Source organism: Lampetra planeri, chromosome 22, assembly GCF_965212315.1.
Source record: "Lampetra planeri chromosome 22, kcLamPlan1.2.h2, whole genome shotgun sequence".
NCBI classification, from domain to species: domain Eukaryota; kingdom Metazoa; phylum Chordata; class Hyperoartia; order Petromyzontiformes; family Petromyzontidae; genus Lampetra; species Lampetra planeri.
In genome coordinates this window covers 5,513,144-5,533,225 of record NC_136128.1, presented here as the reverse complement: position 1 = coordinate 5,533,225, position 20,082 = coordinate 5,513,144, and the positions used below count along the sequence as shown (strand labels likewise).

The 20,082-nt window shown below is 48.6% G+C and overlaps 1 protein-coding gene across 1 annotated transcript in view; it reads right to left on the bottom strand.

Moving 5' to 3' along the window:
- LOC144724943 (bone morphogenetic protein 7-like) overlaps window positions 1–19,609 on the bottom strand; it is an 87,711-nt gene extending 68,102 nt beyond the window's left edge. Inside the window, exon 1 of the mRNA XM_078604270.1 lies at window positions 19,043–19,609. Coding sequence (XP_078460396.1) covers window positions 19,043–19,514 — 472 coding nt within the window. The 5' untranslated portion in view covers window positions 19,515–19,609. The remainder of the gene's footprint in view (window positions 1–19,042) is intronic.
- Between the last annotated feature and the right edge of the window lie 473 nt (window positions 19,610–20,082).

Below are 20,082 nucleotides of genomic sequence, written 5' to 3'. Positions count from 1 at the left end.
TTACCGAAAAAACCTAAGAATATGAATCCTTGCAGTCACGAAAGCTTCAAATCTAGAATAAGGTTGTGAAGGGGTTAGCGCAGTGTGTCCTCAGCACCAGATGAAGGCCACCTACACGAGCATCGGTGTTGCTTGACCATACTTCACCACGATGGTCAGTGCGACTTGGTGAATGCTCGTCCTTCTCATATTAGGAGGCCACTGGAGCTATGCACTTACAAATCCAGATTGAAAATTCATTTATTTAGAACTGCTGTTTGTGTTGAGCTTGTTGTCCTTTCCCGCACCTCTGCTTAGCACGGTTAGCTACATATGGTGCGAAATAAGTTCAACATACATACATCCGGCATTGAATTGAAAGTGGGCTGTTTATTATAGAGGTAAAATTATATTATTGGTCAATGAAAAAATCACAATTTACAAATCGTGAACTGCTTCATGAAAAACAGATGAGTAAATGTGGAACAATAAGTGTTGACCCTCATCATATCGGCTACAGCACTTGGACATTTATCTCGCATGATATTCAGGAAAAGACCATACGAATACAACATCATTTCCCGTATTGGCACAGCACAATAAGCCTTATGCATAACATTGCTTCCTTCTCGGACAATAAAAACCCATGGGATTTAACACACAGAATATGGACGGCCACATAGGCACGTGAGGCATTTAATTTGAAGATTTCACAAGACAATTGGGCATCCCATGACAATAATAAAACCTTAATTGGGTAACCAATGTTATTTATTCATGAATAATCTCGGGGCTCCCATCATTTGTTCTGTTACTGAAGGGCCCACACATCAGTAATTTTTTTGCAAGTTGACAGCACGTATCTACACTCGTTAATATGCGACATTGTTTAACACATAAAGACACACCAGACAAGACAAAAAAAAGCAGTTTCGAAATCAAACTCTTGCGTTGAAACGATGGCTTTTGCACGCTAATATGACCACATATGCCAAGCACATTGTTTCCGTTAGTTAATAGAATGTTTTGTCCTTTCTGGAAGAATCAAACGAGCGTCAATGAACTTGGCCTGCCCCATGCATTTTATCTATGCCGCATGTTTGCTACAGATGCACGGTCTCATGTGCACAAGTGAATATTAACCTCGACGTATGCGACCCATGCTCGACGTTTATTGAGAATGGTACAAGTAAAGCTAAAACATCGAACGAGGATTGTAGCTGACTTTTGAGCAGTGGATATCGTGACGTAAGAACACGTCGCATGAGGTCGGGGGTTCAATCCAAACTCTGGCGATGCCTGTTGTATATTTGGAGTTTGCGTGGTCTCTCCACCCGTGGGCGGTCGCGTGGATTTTTCTCCGGGTCCTCCGGTGTTGCCCTCCACATAAAGAAACATGCGTGTAGAGTATTTGGCTGCTGCTCTAAATTCCTACATGTGACCATGATGTCGATATAAGCCACTGCAACGAGTTATTATGTGTGGCCAGGTCACCTATGCAAAAAATAACTAATAACTCAGCGGGCTTTACGTGGCAAATAAAATAGTTCAGTTTAGATATTTAGTTGTGGCGCATTGACCGCGTGTTTCAGAGATTCGCGGTGTGAATCCAAGCGGCCATCCCGGTTATTACTGCAGAGTGTGAACGATTAAACAAACACTGCGCGCCGTCTGCTTCAAAGTTAACGCCAAGGATCCCGTGACATAATTCGCAAGAGGAGGCCGTTGTGGGCGGACGTCATGGTCCAAATTGTAAGAATGTACATAGCAATCACCTACCCCAACTTGGCAGGACCTGCCTGATAAAGAGACGTTTCGTAGTCGACAAGCAGAATAATAATAATAATAGCGTTACAATTGTGCAGCTGCTGGGTGGATCACAACATGAGATGTGGTGGTGGCGGCTTGGGGAGGTTTTCATCCAGCAGTGGATGGATCGTGGTTGATGGTGATGACGATTAGACGGGGTGTAGATTGACAACTAATTTCGTTGTGTTCAGTGTGCTGTCCTTCACCCACACCTCCGATTAGCACGGTTGGTTGCGCACGCTGCGAAAGACGTTCAACATACATACGCAACCAACCCATTGCTTTGTAAGACCGTGATTCGGTGCTGTTATTCAATTTAACAATAGTTAGATTTTCGTCTTGTTTTTAATCATCTCATTTGTATTGTTTCTCATTTATTTCCGTCTCATTTGCAAATTTCTGTTCGTTTAAACAAAACATTAGCAAACAATTTGCCTACATTGAAACACCATCAATTCGAACAAAAGCAATTTAATGCATTTATTGTGAGATATTGAAAGGAAAGTATTCAGTGTTAAGTATGCATACGTTTAGTTACCAAATCTAAACATATATTGACTGCCCCTAACAGTGCAATTCATATCACACACGTTGTATCATCTAGTCCACCTAGAAACACTACTTTTGAATGTTTACTCCAAATGGTGTTGAATTGCCCCTTAGCCGAGTGGCAGTGGTGCACACCAGTAAACCAGCACTGCGGAGGCGGCGAGGGTTGCTGGATTGCACAAATGCTGCAAAACTCTCTTCCCGTGGGCATCGAGGTGCCATCCTGTGGCTCGCAAGGTTCGGAGTAAAATCATCGGCCCCTTCTGCACGGGACAGAGCGTTGCCCCCGTGCTCGCGTGGGGTTTCTCTGGGTGCTCCGGTTTCCACCCACGTGTTTAATCACTCATTGATTGGCTGAAAACATCTTAACATGTAGAGGACTGCAGAGCTCGGGAAAATGTTGGGAGCGCCGGCTCATCGCCTGGCTGCCGCCTTCTCGTTTGTCTGCGGTTGCTGAGTGATTGTGAAATGTAAGTTGCATGAACGGCGACGCTGTATAAAACTAAAACATGAAGTTTGTATGTTAATGCATTGCATTGGTATGTTTTTTAAATTCGTTGTTTGAGCTCAGAGGTGCCTCCTGTATTAACAGATGACGATGGTTTATTTCCGTCGCCGTGGTTTGCCCTCAACCTCGTGCAAGACTTTCTCACCCGTTATCGTGAAAGTCTTACGAGTTATGGCAAACAAAAAACAAATCATTGCATTTATTTTTATTCGAAACAATCGGAGACAAAACCACAGCGAGCCAGGAATGTGTGTATTGGAGCCAAATCCCATTATTAAGTCTTGTTGAAAAGTAAGCAAATGGGAATACACCAGTGTTGCTTGCCTCTTAGTTTTAATGGGAAAGGTATTTTTTTATTTTTTCTGGGAATCTGCTGTAAAGTACTGCGAGGCCTTGTGCGAATGGCGCGATATAAAACTGAGTTTTACTTGACGTTGATCTTTTTGGGTGTGTACAGTACATATAAATGTGTCGTTAAACCCGCCACCACCCGACACAGCCAAATTAGTACGGTTTGTCACCTAAACATAACATCCAATTCGTTACTCTCCAATATACCAGTATGCTGTACTAGTTACGAATTATCATGTTTTTTTTACATCATTAACCTTACTAATTGGCTGTGTCGGGGGGGGGGCGGTGGCGGGTTTAACGACTCATTTATATTTACGCGATCTCTATTATGGGATAATATTGGTCGCGAAAAAGCCTACGTGTTAAACTGGGTTTTGCTTACTTACTAAGATGCATTCTAGAGACCTGCGTTAAACGCCACACACTGAGCACCACGTGAAACATCACTGACAGCGTGTTTCAGAGATTCGGTTTCGGCAGTAGCATGCACTTTAGACATCAAGGCAAAAGTCACCTCTTTGCACACCGACTATTCAAAGACCCATTTATACGCAATTATAGTTTGCTGTAGAGCGCTATATATTGCCTACCCATTCCCTATTTTTATACTACCAGGTAAAGCCCACTGAACTATATAGCTCTTTTTCATAAGCGACCTGGCCACTGATGATAGCCCAACGAAGTGGCTTATCACGTGTACATTTATGGCAGCCAAATACTCTAAAGGCATGTTTCTAAATGTAGGGAGGGGGGGGGGGGGAACTGGAGGACATGGATAAAAATCCACGAGACTCTGGGGAGAACATGCAAACTCCAAATATACAGCAGCAGGCGTCAGGGTCGGGATCGGGATCGAACCCACGACCTCCTGCATACCAGGCGAGGTAGTTCACATCTCGCCACCATGGCACCCGATCATTATTGTTGTTGTTGCCTCGTAGACTTTGCGGTGTCCGGAGGGGGCTGAGCTCCCTCCCCTCCACCGCCACCACAGCTCCTCTATTGATATACAAACTGTTCACATTAGTTGAAGGGGGTGGGAGGGGGGCGGAAAAATGCCAACATTTGCGATGGGCATCACAGCCGTACCTCGGACACAAAGGGCATGGGAGCCAGGGCAGAATGAACGATAGACGGTGGCAGATCGCATCGCTACCCATTCTGTTGCACGCAGGTAAGTTGAACTTCTTTCACACCGGACGTTTAATACTTGTTTAGAGTTTAACATCGATTCGTGCCATGCCCCCCACGCCCCCCTCCACAACAGTGCATGCCCCCCACTTTAAACAAGGTCATGCGGTAAGGTATTGGTATATACATTTAAGAAAGTTATTTTAAAAAAATCTTTTTCTTTTTTTTTTACAAATAAGGCCCACTTATAAAGCTGTTTTTCAGAAGCGACCTGGCCACATTTCATAGCTCAACGAAGTGGTTTATCGTGACGGCTTCTACAGCAGCAAAATACTCTAAACGCGTGTTGATTCTAAATGTGGAGGGAGAAACCGGAGGACCTGGAGAAACAGTTAAACACGAAGTGTCAAACCGGAGCAGCAAGTCAAGTTTTGTCCCATTCGAAAATGACATCATGTTATTACTGGCAAAGATAGACGTAACGCACACACTGTTAGTATTAGGATTTTATCAGTTGCAGCCTTCATGCGACTGCCGGCCTGTGTTTTGTAACGTTACGCAATACACCTCACTCTATTCATAAAAGCGGCCTGCTTCAAACTTTTTCCAGACTGTCCGTGCGGATAGTTGATGTCTGCTTTGCATTTACCTTAAATATATATTTTTGAAAAGTTCGTATGACCCGTAGAGACGTCATCATTCTCACTGAAAGGAGATAATGTCCTCCAAAAGCTGAGAATTGAGGGCAGTATCGAAATTTGAGAATTTGGGCCAAAAAGCATCTGAAACAAATTCCTGCGGAGGGAGCTGGTAGGAACGTTGGGTTGCTCGGTCAATAGCCAGGGTCAACGGCGGCGTGGTGTATTCCACAAATATGGCCGACTGTGAGGGCAGGCACAAGTCGGCGTGAGTAGGTTAAACGTTGAGTTTTATAAGGGCACCACGGGGTGACCAGCCCCTCCCCACCCAGCCCCACCCTCCCCACTCAGCCGCTCCCCACCATCCCCACCCAGCCCCTCCCCACCCTCCCCTCTCTACCCAGCCCGACCCCACCCATTTTTACAGGCACGACGGACGGACACAATAATCTCATGTGGGCTGGTGGAACCAGGTGGTTCCTACCAGTACTAAATGGTCTCCTCTTCCCAACCTCACTGTGTTGTCCATCATAATAGATTTGAGGCCACGTGTCTTTTTTAAATGTGATCGTCTGCGACATTGGAGCCTACAAAGGGAGTGAGGTACACAATGGCGCGCTCCTATGAATACGCCACGGAGTTTATTTAAAAAAACCGCCCTGCGGGGTTCTTGAGTGCAGTGGCGAGTTGATGGCCTCTGCCCGGTCAACAATGGCTGCACACAATAACAACAACAACAACAAAACCCGAGCACGCACCTAATCTGGAAAAAATTCCATCTCTGAAAATTGAAAACATTTGTTTGGCTGGTATGCGACAAGCATCATTCGCCGTGGCAGGGCAAGTGGGAAAGTGATGGTGCCCCACTTCGCGCAGACAATAGTTCAATTCCAACTCAATATTTGTTATTTTAACACGTAAGACCCACTGAGTTATGCAGCTCTTTTTCAGAAGCGACCTGGCCACAAGCGATAGCGACAACGAAGTGGCTTATCGTGTGGACATTTATAGCAGGCAAATGTTCTAAATGTGTGCTTCTAAACGCGGAGGGGACAAACCGGCGGACTCGGAGAAAATTCCATGCGACCACGGGGAGACGTGGAAACTCCAAAAATAGCAGTAGGCGTCAGGGTAGTGATCAAACCCACGACTTCCTGTATACCCAGGCGAGGTAGCTAACATCTCGCCACCGTGGCGCCCCAATTAAAGGAATCTCAGAGGTAGCTCTGGGATATCCGCTTCCGTGGGCAGATCTCTAACGTGAAGGAGCTTACTGCTCATCGAGAGATCCGAATGGTCACTTCCATCTTCATGATACGACACCGACCACAAAAAAAAACATTCTGTGAAACATACATCGCAAGCCACTACGCGGCACTTTGCGAAGCTTGTGTTGTTGTTTTTTTTTATCAACGCCGTGTAGCGCGACGCTTCGACGGGGCCCACCAAAGCCTCGCGATCCGTAAACCACATCACATGCCTCTTGCGACCGCTGCCCCGGTAAACACGCGCCACCGTCTCCCGCGAGCCTCCTCCTCCTCCCCCGCCGCCGCCGCCGCCCCATCCCGCGCAGCTGATGATTTTTTTGTGTTCCCTCCCCCTGCGCTAAACATCTGTTGGTGTAATTTGACATGTAACGGTGGGGGAGTGAGAGACCCTGAGACGGGACGAGGCGGGCGGGGGGGAGGGGGGGCTTGGAGTGGGAGAGAGGAGCGGGGACGTCGATGATGAGAGTGGTGGTGGAGTGGTGGAGAGGGGGGGGGCGGTGGAGAGGGGGGGGCGGTGGAGAGGGGGGGCGGTGGAGAGGGGGGGGGGCGGTGGAGAGGGGGGGGCGGTGGAGAGGGGGGGGGCGGTGGAGAGGGGGGCAACAAGGGAGAAGAGGGAGGGAGGGGGGGGCAGATGGCGGTGTACGCCAACGTGGTGGTGTTACCCCAGTGGGAAGTTTGAGAAGAAAAGGGAGCCGAGGGAGTTGTGTTGGGTTGGGGGGGGGGGTACGGGCTAGGGGTGCATGCGTGTTCCAACATCTGGTCAGCCCCTCTGTGGAGGCGGACGTGGAGTAGACAGCAGAGGCCGCTCGCATTCCGGCGGTCAGTGCGTGAGTATGAAGAGCAGTGCGAGGGACAGGGGGCAGATCACCCCTCCCCACGCCCCCCCCCCCTCATCACCCCCCCCCCCTCTCTCCTTCCTTCGCACCGCTCCCCCGAAACGTCGTTTTTACGTCCACGCCGCGTGGCGCGGCTACCTTCCCTGTCTACCCGTGCCCGCCAAGGCCAACGAAGCGACGGATCGACAAAGGAAGCAAATCTTTTGCCCAGAAATCCCTTCTCAAGATCGTGATTTGGATGCGTTGAAGAGGTTAAATCTCGAGCACATGTGCGCTACGCGTTGCGTTCGAGAGAGGAAACCCTGAGACCACAGGGGACTGCACAGAATACACGCGTCTGTATTAAATGCTTCTGCGCGTTTTTCTTCCCCCCCCACCCCCCACCAAACCCGAGTTTTAATACAAACTGCACTATCGGCGAAATGTCACGAGGAGAAATGTCACGTTCACAACTCTTTGCGGGGCAGTGCATCCACAACCACCAGCCCCACCATCCCCCAACCCGTGTCAGAGAAGTAGCCTGCAGAAGCAGACATCGCTAGAACGACTTCTGAGATTGCTTTTTGCGTATTAGGGCAATGCAGTTTCCACATGCCCTACACAGTTAAATGTTAAATCACATGGCAGTAAAACTGATATGTATTATTGGATTCACAGATCTGGAGTTTAGCCATAATAAGTGAAAATCCATTTGTTGTTTAATCGTTTTCATGCAGTTGTTGGTGGACGGGCTGGCACTCTCCATTGTTGGGAGCGGTAGTGTCGCGGTTTGCACCCTGCGCTTTCATCCCGGAAACCCGATTTCGATTCCTGCTCACAACTAACAACAGTGGTGAATATCTGAACCAGTCCTGGGGCCTCCCCTAGATCTGTTCAGCCTCAAATGAGTACGGTCGAGTGTGGTGCTGGCCTCTCACCCCGCGTGTGTGGGGAGCGGTGGCGTGGTGGTTAGCGCACTGCGCCACAAACCCGACCTCACGAGTTAGAATCCCGCTCACGGCGCACCATCAATGACGAATATCTGAACAAGTCCCGGGCCTTCTCTAGGTCGACTCAGCTTCAAATGAGTACCTAGCGAGGGACTCCGCTGAACGCGGGTTGCCCAGAACCGACATAACCAGCGGCCTTAAAATCATTGCGCGTGAAATTTTAATTGCGTAATTCTGGATTTAATCTTGATTTGAAGCTTTCGTGACTGCAGGAATCCATACTCTTTGGTTCTTTCGGTAAAGTCACGTCGGTAGAAAGAATAATAGTTCACGACGTTTCGATCGCAACACAAGCAATCGTCATCAGGTGGGACAACCAGAGCAAGGAAACTGCTGAAGTAGGCGTGAGATCTGCCCTGGCACGAGGTTATATACTGTAGGCCTCGGCCGTAGCGCGGGGGGGGGGAGAGAAGGGGGGGCAGAAAGTGGACCCCGCAGCAGCACCTGGGTAACTGGAGTAGAGATCGGAGAGAGATGCACAGAGAGAGAGAGAAAGACACACAGAGAGTCGGAAATAACAACTGACATAGGCAGGTAGGATGGAAACATCACAGTCAGTTAATACTTTACCTGGTTAATACCTGTTTAATAACGTCCTTCCAATGATTGCTCAGTTTGTAACCATCATCACAGTGCATTTCTCCACTGTGATGGTTTTTCTAGCTCTGGCCCCGTGGGGCTGTGGTTTTGACAGCTTGTCTCGCTCTCTGAACATGGTGATATCACTTAAATCCCAGTCAGGGGTCAACTTAGCCCATCAACTATTCAGGGTCCGTGAAGCCACTGTTGGCATGAAGCCAACGGTGATGATTTTCCTACGGTCTGAATAGCCCCGGCCACGGTGTTGGGGATTTCTTTCGACCGCTCGCTCAGGGCCATCGAAAGCACAGCAGCAGCGGTTCCACGCTAATTCGAGCAAAGGGGGGTAGGGAGGGGGGGAGAATCACTCGAGAAGGCGCTTGAATAATTGGATTTGACTTCGTGTGAGCGCACTTCAGAACGAGCGTGGGATGTGTCGCATTAAGTTATTAACCTGCAATAGCACAGCAGCAGTGAAAACCCAGAGGAGGGGGAATTGTTTAATAAAGAAAACGTCCCGGGGGACGAGGGGAGCCGTGCTTCAACGATGCCTTCGTCAGAGCTCGGTAGCGCTAACTAAAACTAAACTTTTTATTTTATTTTACCAGCTAAGGCCCACTGAGCAACATTGCTCTTTTTCAGGAGCGACTCGGCCACACACGTGGTGATAGCTCAACGAAGCGGCTTCTTGCCGCCTGGAAATTAATAGCAGCAGCCAAATAGCCTAAAACGCGCATTCATTATAAATGTGGAGGGGGAAAAAAACGAAGGACACGGAGAAACCCCCCCCACCCCACGCGACCACGGAGAGAGAGAGAACACGCAAACTCCAAATACCCAACAGGCGTCAGGGTCAGGATCGAACCCACGCCCTCCTGCATACCAGGCGAGGGAGTTAACGTCTCATAGACACCGCGACGCAAGTTAAGACCGCACAGCGTCGAGCTGACAGCCGCATCAAATTCTCCCCCCAACACTAACACGGCGCACATGTTGCGTGTACAGATGTTTCAATCTCGCGCGCGAACGTATACACAAGTAGGGCCCGTGACACGTGCACGCGCACGCGGATGCCGAGCGACGGACGGCGGCGTGCGATGGATTTACGAAGGTCGTATGGACGCGCGCGTGAGATGCGTGACCCCAACGGGCTGGCGTGCTGAGTTCAGGATTTTGTTGTTGTCGTCGTTGTTGTCGTTGTTGTTGCTCGACACTGGCCCAAAGACTCGAAGCGGGCACTGACTAAGAGGGGTGTTAAGGTTGTTGTAGATACGAGTTTGTGCGTTTCTTGCATTGGGACAAGTTGCAAGCGCTTGGGGAAAAACGGACGATTGGAGGGAATTCGAAAGGGGAGCGGTGCGAGCGAAGAGGCAGAGAGAGAAGCATTGTAACCTGCAGTGCGGTGGGTGGGTGAGATGAATATACATCGTGAGTGGCTGAGTGAATGGGTGAGTGAGCGTATTGATGTGATCTGCAGTGTGGTGAGTGAGTGAGAGAGAGTGAGTGAGTGGCTGAGTGAATGGGTGAGTGAGCGTATTGATGTGATCTGCAGTGTGGTGAGTGAGTGAGTGAGTGGCTGAGTGAATGGGTGAGTGGGTGTATTGTTGTGATCTGCAGTGTGGGGAGTGAGTGAGAGAGTGAGTGAGTGGCTGAGTGAATGGGTGAGTGAGCATATTGATGTATTGTTGTGATCTGCAGTGTGGTGAGTGAGTGAGAGAGTGGCTGAGTGAATGGGTGAGTGAGTGTATTGTTGTGATCTACAGTGTGATGAGTGAGTGAGATAGTGTGTGAGTGGGTGAGTGGATGAGTGAGTGTGTTATTGTGACCTGCAGTGTGGTGAGTGAGTGAGATAGTGAGTGAGTGGGTGAGTGGGTGTATTGTTGTGATCTGCAGGGTGGTGAGTGAGTGAGTGGCTGAGTGAATGGGTGAGTGGGTGTATTGATGTGACCTGCTGTGTGGTGAGTGAGTGAGAGAGTGAGTGAGTGGCTGAGTGAATGGGTGAGTGGGTGTATTGTTGTGATCTGCAGTGTGGTGAGTGAGTGAGAGAGTGAGTGGTTGAGTGTATGGGTGAGTGAGCGTATTGATGTCACCTGCAGTGTGGTGAGTTAGTGAGATAGTGAGTGAGTGGGTGAGTGGATGAGTGAGTGTGTTATTGTGACCTGCAGTGTGGTGAGTGAGTGAGTGAGATAGTGAGTGAGTGGGTGAGTGAATGTGTGAGTGTGTTATTGTGACCTGCAGGGTGGTGAGTGAGTGAAATTTTGAGAGAGTGGGTGAGTAGATGAGTGAGTGTGTTATTGTGACCTGCAGTGTGGTGAGTGAGTGAGATAGTGTGTGAGTGGGTGAGTGGATGAGTGAGTGTGTTATTGTGACCTGCAGTGTGGTGAGTGAGTGAGATAGTGAGTGAGTGGGTGAGTGGGTGTATTGTTGTGATCTGCAGGGTGGTGAGTGAGTGAGTGGCTGAGTGAATGGGTGAGTGGGTGTATTGATGTGACCTGCTGTGTGGTGAGTGAGTGAGAGAGTGAGTGAGTGGCTGAGTGAATGGGTGAGTGGGTGTATTGTTGTGATCTGCAGTGTGGTGAGTGAGTGAGATAGTGAGTGAGTGGGTGAGTGGATGAGTGAGTGTGTTATTGTGACCTGCAGTGTGGTGAGTGAGTGAGTGGTTGAGTGAATGGGTGAGTGAGCGTATTGATGTCACTTGCAGTGTGGTGAGTTAGTGAGATAGTGAGTGAGTGGGTGAGTGGATGAGTGAGTGTGTTATTGTGACCTCCAGTGTGGTGAGTGAGTGAGTAAGATAGTGAGTGAGTGAGTGTGTTATTGTGACCTGCAGGGTGGTGAGTGAGTGAGATAGTGAGTGAGTGGGTGAGTGAGTGCAGTTGGCTACATACGGTGCGATAGAAGTTAAATGCACATACACACGTCATTAGAGTTATTCATAAACAGCTGAAACCAAGGTCGACTCAGCGTCGTGTGAACACCCAGTAAACGATCACGACATGAAAGATCCGATAAGACTCGCGTGCTGCAGACGTTTGATTTATTTTAACCTGAATCTCTCCAAAGCAACCCCCTGCTCAACTCACATATAGATACTGTTGCACGTAATAGGCCTGGAGTTGAAATAAAAAGGTCAGCTTTTGTAAAGCGGCTACAGTAACGTTCATATGAAGAACGTTACTGTAGTCGAGTTGAAACTTTAATTTAGGAATAAAGGACTGTAGCTGCATTGTCGGAAGAAAAAAAAATCGGTGTTAGTCTTTCACACTGACTTAAAACAGAAGGGAAAAACGTCTAACTTTTCGTTACTTTGAAAAACGACAATTTCACAAAACATTATATATATACACTCGTTTGTGTTATAAGGCAGTGTTACCTGGGTCGGTAAAGGTTAATCTGTGCTGAGCAAATATGCCTTGCAACTCGACTTGTTATCCAGGGAGGTGTCTTTCCAGCTGGTCTGAAAGTTTGTTAAGCATTTCACGCAAGCACTTGAGAATCAATGCCCTTGAACCAGGCAATAACCCCTGGAGGTACACAAATTATGAATGTGAAGGCTAGTTCAACGTGGTTAAATATGTACATAGAAAGTAAATTTGTGTATTTAATTAACATATTTTTTCATGGTTTGCACACGGCCTATAATCCAGGGCTGTGGAGGTAGTGAGGGTTGATGGATCACCAGCCCACAGGGGATTATTGTGTCCGTCCGTCCATCGTCGAGGGAGGGGCTGGGTGGGGAGGGGAGGGTGGGGAGAAGCTGGGTGGGAAGGGTGGGACTAGGTGGGGAGGGGAGGGTGGGGAAGGGCTGGGTGGGGAGGGTGGGTAGGGGCTGGGTGGGGAGGGTGGGGAGGGGCTGGGTGGGGAGGGGTTGGTCACCCCGTGGTGCCCTTATAAAACTCAACGTTTAACTTACTCACGCCGACTTGTGCCCGCCCTCACAGTCGGCATTATTTGCAGAATACGCCACGCCGCCGTTGACCCTGGCCATTGACCGAGCAACCCAACGTTCCTACCAGCTCCCTCCGCAGGAATGTGTTTATTAACGCAGAATTACCACCTGGATGCCAAACCAGCTTATCTGTAGTTCCCCAACAAATGTAAAATGCATTTTGCATGAACAACGCTACACACAATTTTTAAAAGTCAGAATTAAGTCTAAAGCTACAGCGAGCAGTGAGATTCTTCGCCACCCTCTTGCGATGCGACACATTTCCAAATCATGATCACTCACCACACATTTCAAGACTCGTTGATTAATTCTTACACTGCGGTTGGCCAACGTGAGTGCATCACATTCAACATGTATCCGAGTGACGAACGTCGATTCTCTCACGCGCAATTCGATCCCCGTGTCGTGAGCCTGGGGGCCGAAGTCAAATCCCAAAAACTCGAGGCGTCGTTTCAGCAGCCACCGCAGCATGCCGCGAGGGATATTCGACACAGACGCACTCCCTTGTGAGCTTGGGCAATTCTTCTGTGGAGATTAAGAAGAGGTGGCTGTGTGGAGTGAAACAACGTCCACTCCGTGTAAACTAACCCAGCGGCAAGTGCACCCACCACGCGGATGCCAAGCCGCACTCTGTCAAGCGGGGGGGGAGACATTTCGAAATTTAGAATTCCTCGACTCTGCCTGCTCTGCCACATCAGCAACTTAATTTCTCACTCGATGCGTTCAAGAACGCTGTTCGTCCCCTTTGTAGTTGCGATTATTAGCACAAGGTACTACCACTAGAGGTACAAGCTGAGCTTATCCATGATAATAATAATAATATATTATTGTACCCGATATTCTCATAGCCAATTGAACAGGTTAGTAGAAAACAAAGAAAACTAAAACATTTCAGGTCAAATGTTTTCCCGGAAAAGTATTTCACACTGCTCCGGCCAAAATGAAGGGCAGGGTGTGTCCTTAACGCAAACTACCCAGCTGTTTGGAAACATTGGCGTGATGTGAGAGCCATAAAAATGGATTCCCCTTAATTTGAGCCGATTCCATCAAAATATAACATCCCCATGGCACGAAAATGTGACCTGAATAATGTACACTTCAAACGAATGGACGTTTGCGGATATTTCACCTGAATGAGTCAACACGACCCGTCGCAGGACGAAACAGGGAACAGCCGCTGGACCACGTGATAGAACTGTGCACTTCGTTAAATAAGCGGGACCAGCTCTCTCGAACTAAACTGGTGGACTTATTATACGGACGAAAATCCTTGTCACGCAAAGTTTTTTTGCCGAAACTATATTGACCGAAGTGAATGCCCCCGTCATCCATGACGTTGAATTGTTGTTAATTTCTCTGCGTTGGTGTTTTTTTTATTCTTCTTCATGCCGTGCTTTTCTTGGCCACCCCCCCCCCCAGGCCTGCCTCTCAAAAGAGAGACGTTTTAGCCTCAATTGGATCTCACGCGGCTATGAAGTTTAACGCGTGTAATGTAATCGCCAAATATCGTATGGATATTACCAACACGTTCGTCATCGGGGTGGAGTACCACTGCGTCATCAACATCGTGATCAGCTGAGATCAATTCGCTGCTGGATGGACTTCCCGGTTGCTGCCATCCCATGTGGGCCTCGTGGTGCAGAATCTCCTGCAATTGAAACTGATTTCATTGCTCCATCTCCACGGTGATGCTTTCCTCTATAAGTCGCCAGTCCGTTATCAGCCGAAGACAAATGGCCGTCATCCCTTCTGGGGCCGTCCATAAATGACGTCACGCGATTTTGGACGATTTTTGACCTCCCCCCCCCCCCTCGTCACACGGCGTCACAAAAAGTCAGCCCCCCCCTCAAATGACGTCACAAAGCTCTGCCCCCCCCCCAAAAATATATAACATGCTGCAAATCGCTTTAAACTATTGTCATTGTAGTGCGTATTTAATGTGGCGCTGCACTTTGATGTTGTAGGAGAAAACATGTATTAAAAAGTCTATTTAATTAAGTAGAACGTGTTGTCTATATTTATTTAAAGTTGCACATTTTGATGTGACGTCACATTTCTCAACCCCCACCCCCCTCGTCACACATCGTCACAAATGTCTGACCCCCCCCCCTGCCCAAGTGCGTGACGTCATTTATGGACGGTCCCTCTCGCCGTGTGTTCTGCCCGAAGCCACTTTTCTTAACGATGCCCCTAACCTGCATTGTGTCCTCTGTTCCACTGTGTTACTAACTTTCGACTCGGATTCCTCGAGTCGAAGTAAAGATTCTGATAGAGATTCCCAACGCGGAGCAAAAGCCTGAAAAGTCCACAAAGAAGCGGCGTCATGCTTGGAGTGACACCGCGAAAAATAAATGTGAACATTGACAAAATAACAAACGCATTTTCATATTGTTTGGGTGATATTCGACGTGATTTATTTTCCATTTAATCGAAACACGCTCATTAATTAATCCGCTCTCTGCCTGGACTCCACACTGTGGATCCGTGCCAGCACGACTCATTAGCCTTAGCAAATTCACTCTTAGAATTCAACGTTTCCCTAACGAGAACAATAAAAATGAATCTACAACCATTTGTCAATACGTATGCTGGACGAAGAATCTCCCCCACCACACCGCGTTGTTTGACCATACTTCACCACGCCGCTAGCTGCAGCCGGGTAATCAAACTCAAGGATGGCCAGTTTCAGTAGCCGCAGTTTCACAGCGCGCTCCACTAACTACCGCGCCACCGCTCCACCTTCGCCTGTGCGTGACGTCCTCTTCCATCGAGGCTCATGCAGAGAGCCCGGTGTAAACCAATCTCCCCGCCGTAGACACACGATATAACCAACAGAGGCCCCCGCATTAAACCTACACGAATGGGGCAGATCGGTTTTAACGAGCAGAAAGAGGAAACGAGCCCCGGGACAATGAGCCCCCCACCACCACCACCACCCCTACGCACGCACGCACGCGCGCACGCGCATTGTTCGACGCAGACTGCGAACAGCACAAACAAAATGCGAACACGATCGCTTGTTCGTGGGACCTCCACTTGTCAGTATATACAAATATAAGAATATTGTGTTTTAACTTTTTTGGCGATTAAAAAAACGGTTGTTAAGATGTTAACACACCAAAGTGAAACCAAAAGGTTGATAGTGGCAAGGGAGGTCCCATGATGTAGCTGCTCACCACGAGCTCTCAATGTCCTGATCGTGGCATTGTCCTTGTGCTGGGCGCCTTTCGGCGTCTTCTGGTCTAATACTGTTTGAGACGAGGCTCAAAAGAAAGCTGTCTCTGGTGTAGACCATCAGTTTCAAAGACAATGCACAATACTGTCAGAGCAAGTTTTTTTTGTTTGCATGTTCACCACAAGTACATGTGGTTAATGCAGACACGATTCCTTGCAAGAAGGTTTCAGTTTCGTGTTTTAACATCTTAACATCTGTTCTAATGCCAGCAAGGATAAACCCTATTCTCATATTACGATCGCTTGTGTTTTGCACAACACGACAGACAACAGAACGAATCGGGGGTTGGGGTTTTCTCATTGGTGAATTCCGTGATCAACACCCGAATTAGTAAAGTCACGGCGCAAACTACAAAATGGTAAATTTACGTAAATATGTTTTATGGACTGAAAATTACTCCGTCGTTGTCCAATCTGTCTTTGCAAAATAGTAAAAAAAAAATTGCAAACAAACGGTGTTTAGATGATGGCTATGGCATACACAGTAAATATTCTGCCTACATAGTATATATCTATACACCCGGTGGGCAGCAGACCGCAGTGCAAGCTAACTCATCGTTGTACTGTACTTCTATGCACTCGCATCTACGTCATCCCACCGCTGACCATCGTCGTGACGTAGCGTCAAATAGATCCGCACGGCGTGGCGAGCCCCACCTCTCACCCAGCAGTGGAGTGGACAGACGGACACCATCGGTGCACATGCTCCGCACTTACACTCCTCGTGAATCATCACGCGCGCGCGTGCATCGTGCGGCAGTGTCAATCAACCATCACCTGCTTGCAACACCGCGAGACTCCGTTCGAAGCAACAAATTAGGGCCGCTGCAATTTATGATGTTATGGACAGAGCCAGCTGCATTTTCTTTACACAATTCGCACGTTCATAAACCTGTTGCGTGAGCCATAGCCACCGCATGTTCTGCATCACACGCGCCAAGCGTGGTAACAGCGCAGGGGCAGGAGGAAACAATATTTGAAATAACTTCATTTTTGTTGTTGTAATGCACGATGAAGCCAACGTAATCAATGTCACACTCGTGGAATGCGTGGCTGACCCGTGAAGACGGTCTAGCACACAACAGTAGTCCACGTGTATAGTATACGGGCGATGGTGGCTTTGCACGTGGCAAGTAATCCAGCAATGTGGAGGCATCAGCGAGCGTTGATGGATAACCGCGCAAATGTCGTGAAACTCCCTTCCCCGGCTTGCCAGTAGAAGGCAGTGCAGCAAGTTGATTGATCGCCATCTGTTTCCATCTGTGCGGGGATTGAGTGTTGCTCCCTTGCGCACGTGGGGTTATCTCCGGCTAATGTGGTTTCCTCCCACGTGTATAATATACGCCGCTCATCATGAATTGGCTGAAAACATCTTTAAAAATTTTTTCACAATTTAGCAGGACTCTCTTGCCAATGAACACTCGAGCTTAGTGTGTCTTACCTGGATAAACAAGTAAACATATACCGTGCGTAGTACGTGCTATGGTATACATTGTATCATCATCATCATTGTCATCAACAGCCGTGATCAAGCCACTGCTATATGGACGCCTCCCCAAGCCGACGCCACCTCTCACGACCCTGCGAAGATGCAACAGCGCATGTTGCACACGTGTGGATGATCTACAAGGGACACTGGACGGGCTGGTTGTGTGTTTGTATCACACGCAATGTTTGGTATGCAAGCACATTGTATAAACCGTTGTCAAAGGTGTTAACGCCTCTGCGGTATTGCACAGTTAAATCATTATGTGCTGATGTGTTTTTTTACACGAATAAAGTAAACTGCAAAAAAAGCATTCTTTGGGTCTTTCGGTAAAGCCACGTAGATAGAAAAAAGAGAATAAAAATAATAAAATATCACGACGTTTCGTTTTGATTCTCTTTTTTTTCTATCTACGTGGCTTTACCGAAAGAGCCAAAGAATATGAATTCCTGCAGTCACGAAAGCTTTAAGTCAAGATTTGCAAACAAGTAATAAAATAAACTCTTCCTCGTGGAACATAATGGCCATGATTTTCCCAGGGATATATCTCACTGAGTTTTAAATCTCGTCTATAAGAGAGTCATGTCTGCATTGGAATTTTGAGTCAATTCCCTTACTGATAAATTGGTTGTTTGTCGTAGGGGAAAGAAACTGGAGTACCCGGACCGAAACCCACCACAGACACGAGGCAATGACACTCAGAGCTCCGCACAGATGGATTCATCTTACAAACTTAATCCACTAAGTTAAACACATCTCTCTGCGAACCACGGCCCCATTACTATACTGTCACCTACCGGCACCTTGCAGGGCTCACAGACAAACGCCTCCAACACCTGGTATGCACCGCCGGTGGTTCATCCGTTAATGTGTTGGACACGAAGGCTCTTCCCAACGTACGCTTCCGAGATCAGGCGCATTGATTCAGAGTGACGTTTACATCCCTAGATTTATTTGTTTCTTCTTTTGCAAATTAATGAATCGATTCGAATCTCACGTGATTGATTAAATGTTTCCACGTTGACTCAATCCACCAGCACCATCGTCATCATCACTATCCCACAGCGGGTCGTTAAAGTAAGTACACCCTTAGGAGGCTTCACCATTTTAGTGGGTAGCCAACATTGTTTTTTTTAAGATACAAGACCCGGTCATAGTAATGTGGAAATTCCGCCACTGCCCGGGAACTCAAAACATGTAAGACGACAAAATGTTCATCTTGAGTCACATTTCAGGGCACGGGGACACATCAACGCTTGTGGAAGCACGGCACAAATCTCGCATGTAACAAACAAAAAAACTCACGAGGCGACCGTGACTTGTATGGCGATTGACGCCAAGTCTGTGATGTTCTAGAAGGGCTCGGGGAGTTGAATTTGGCGACAAATTCTGTAGAGTTAATGTCTAACAAAAAAAACATTCTCAAAAAAATAAACGTTTTCAGAATGTGCACTTCCCCACCCCCATCCTCCAAAATGAATTATTATCGGAACCAAAACTGTCGAATGTTTTGTATTTCCAAAGTACGCCTCTGTGTATCTGGCGGTGTTAAATGGTAAAGAGTCGAAATAGGAATTGAGATGCTTCGATAGCCTAACTTTCAGAACGTGGACACAGCCCTCCGTTGGTGATATCACCTTACACAGTCAACTTCAGCATCCCATACAGAGCGAGCGAGTGTCACGCACACAGCATCAGTTACATCCACGAACACACAGGTAATGCAGCTCACTCACCCATGTTGACGAAGCTCATGACCATGTCAGCGTCGCTCAGAAAGTTGCTCTCCTGGATACTCGTCAGATGTGACGCTCCCAGCAGAGGTGGTGGTCCACGGCCGATGAGCACGGATGATGGTGGTGACGATCCCTGCTGCTGCTGCTGCTGGTTCTGATACTGATAATGATATTGAGCAGAACCCACGGTGCCACCACCACCACCGCCAGCCTCTGCAGGCATGGAGTTGTACAAGTCCAGCATGAAGCGTGGAGCCGCGCTCTGCCTGCCGGTGGGAGCCGGGGGTCGGGGTCGATGAGGCAGCCCCAGGATGGAGAGGATCTCCCTCTGCAGCTCCCTCCTCTCGTGAGAGCGCAGCTGACGGTGGATGAAGCTGGATCGGACCGTGTCCGCGCTCGCTCCGCGCGGACCCTGGTGCCATGAGAGGGCGATGCTGCCCAACAGAGCCAAGAGTGTGGCGGGAGAGATCATGGCTGTGACCACGACACCTGCGTCGCACACGCTGCTATGCAGTCGATGCTGTTGAGGCTGGTGCGCGTGTGTGTGTCCTCTCTAGGGCTCGTCACCAATGCGACTCTGGTACCTCTCTTATATCTGATGTCTTGTCGGTTATATTCCTACGTTGTCTCGGTTCAAGTGGCTCGTCACACTTTGTGCTCCGGATGTCCTTGTGTGTCAATGGTGTGGGCTTCCCCCCCCCCCGGTGGGTGTCGATCTTGTTGCTTGTTTCTCAAAGCCCCGATCTCCCTCCCGCCTCTCGTTCTGCCGAGCCGGCGTGCTCTTCTCTCCTTTTATATAAATACCGCTCGCGTATCTCTCACTCCGTCCACTCGTCGCTCCTGTGTCCCTGCTCGCCCTCTCTCTCTTTCTTCGCGCGTCACTCGTCCGCTCAGCCCCGCTCCCCTCTCTCCCCTCTCTCTCCCCTCTCTCTCTCTCTCCCGTCGCTGTCCCGATCTCTTGGGACGGGTCGTGGCTTCTGCGTGCGCGGCAACAGACAGGCACGCGGTGGAGTCTCCCAAGTTCACCTACAAGAGTGGAG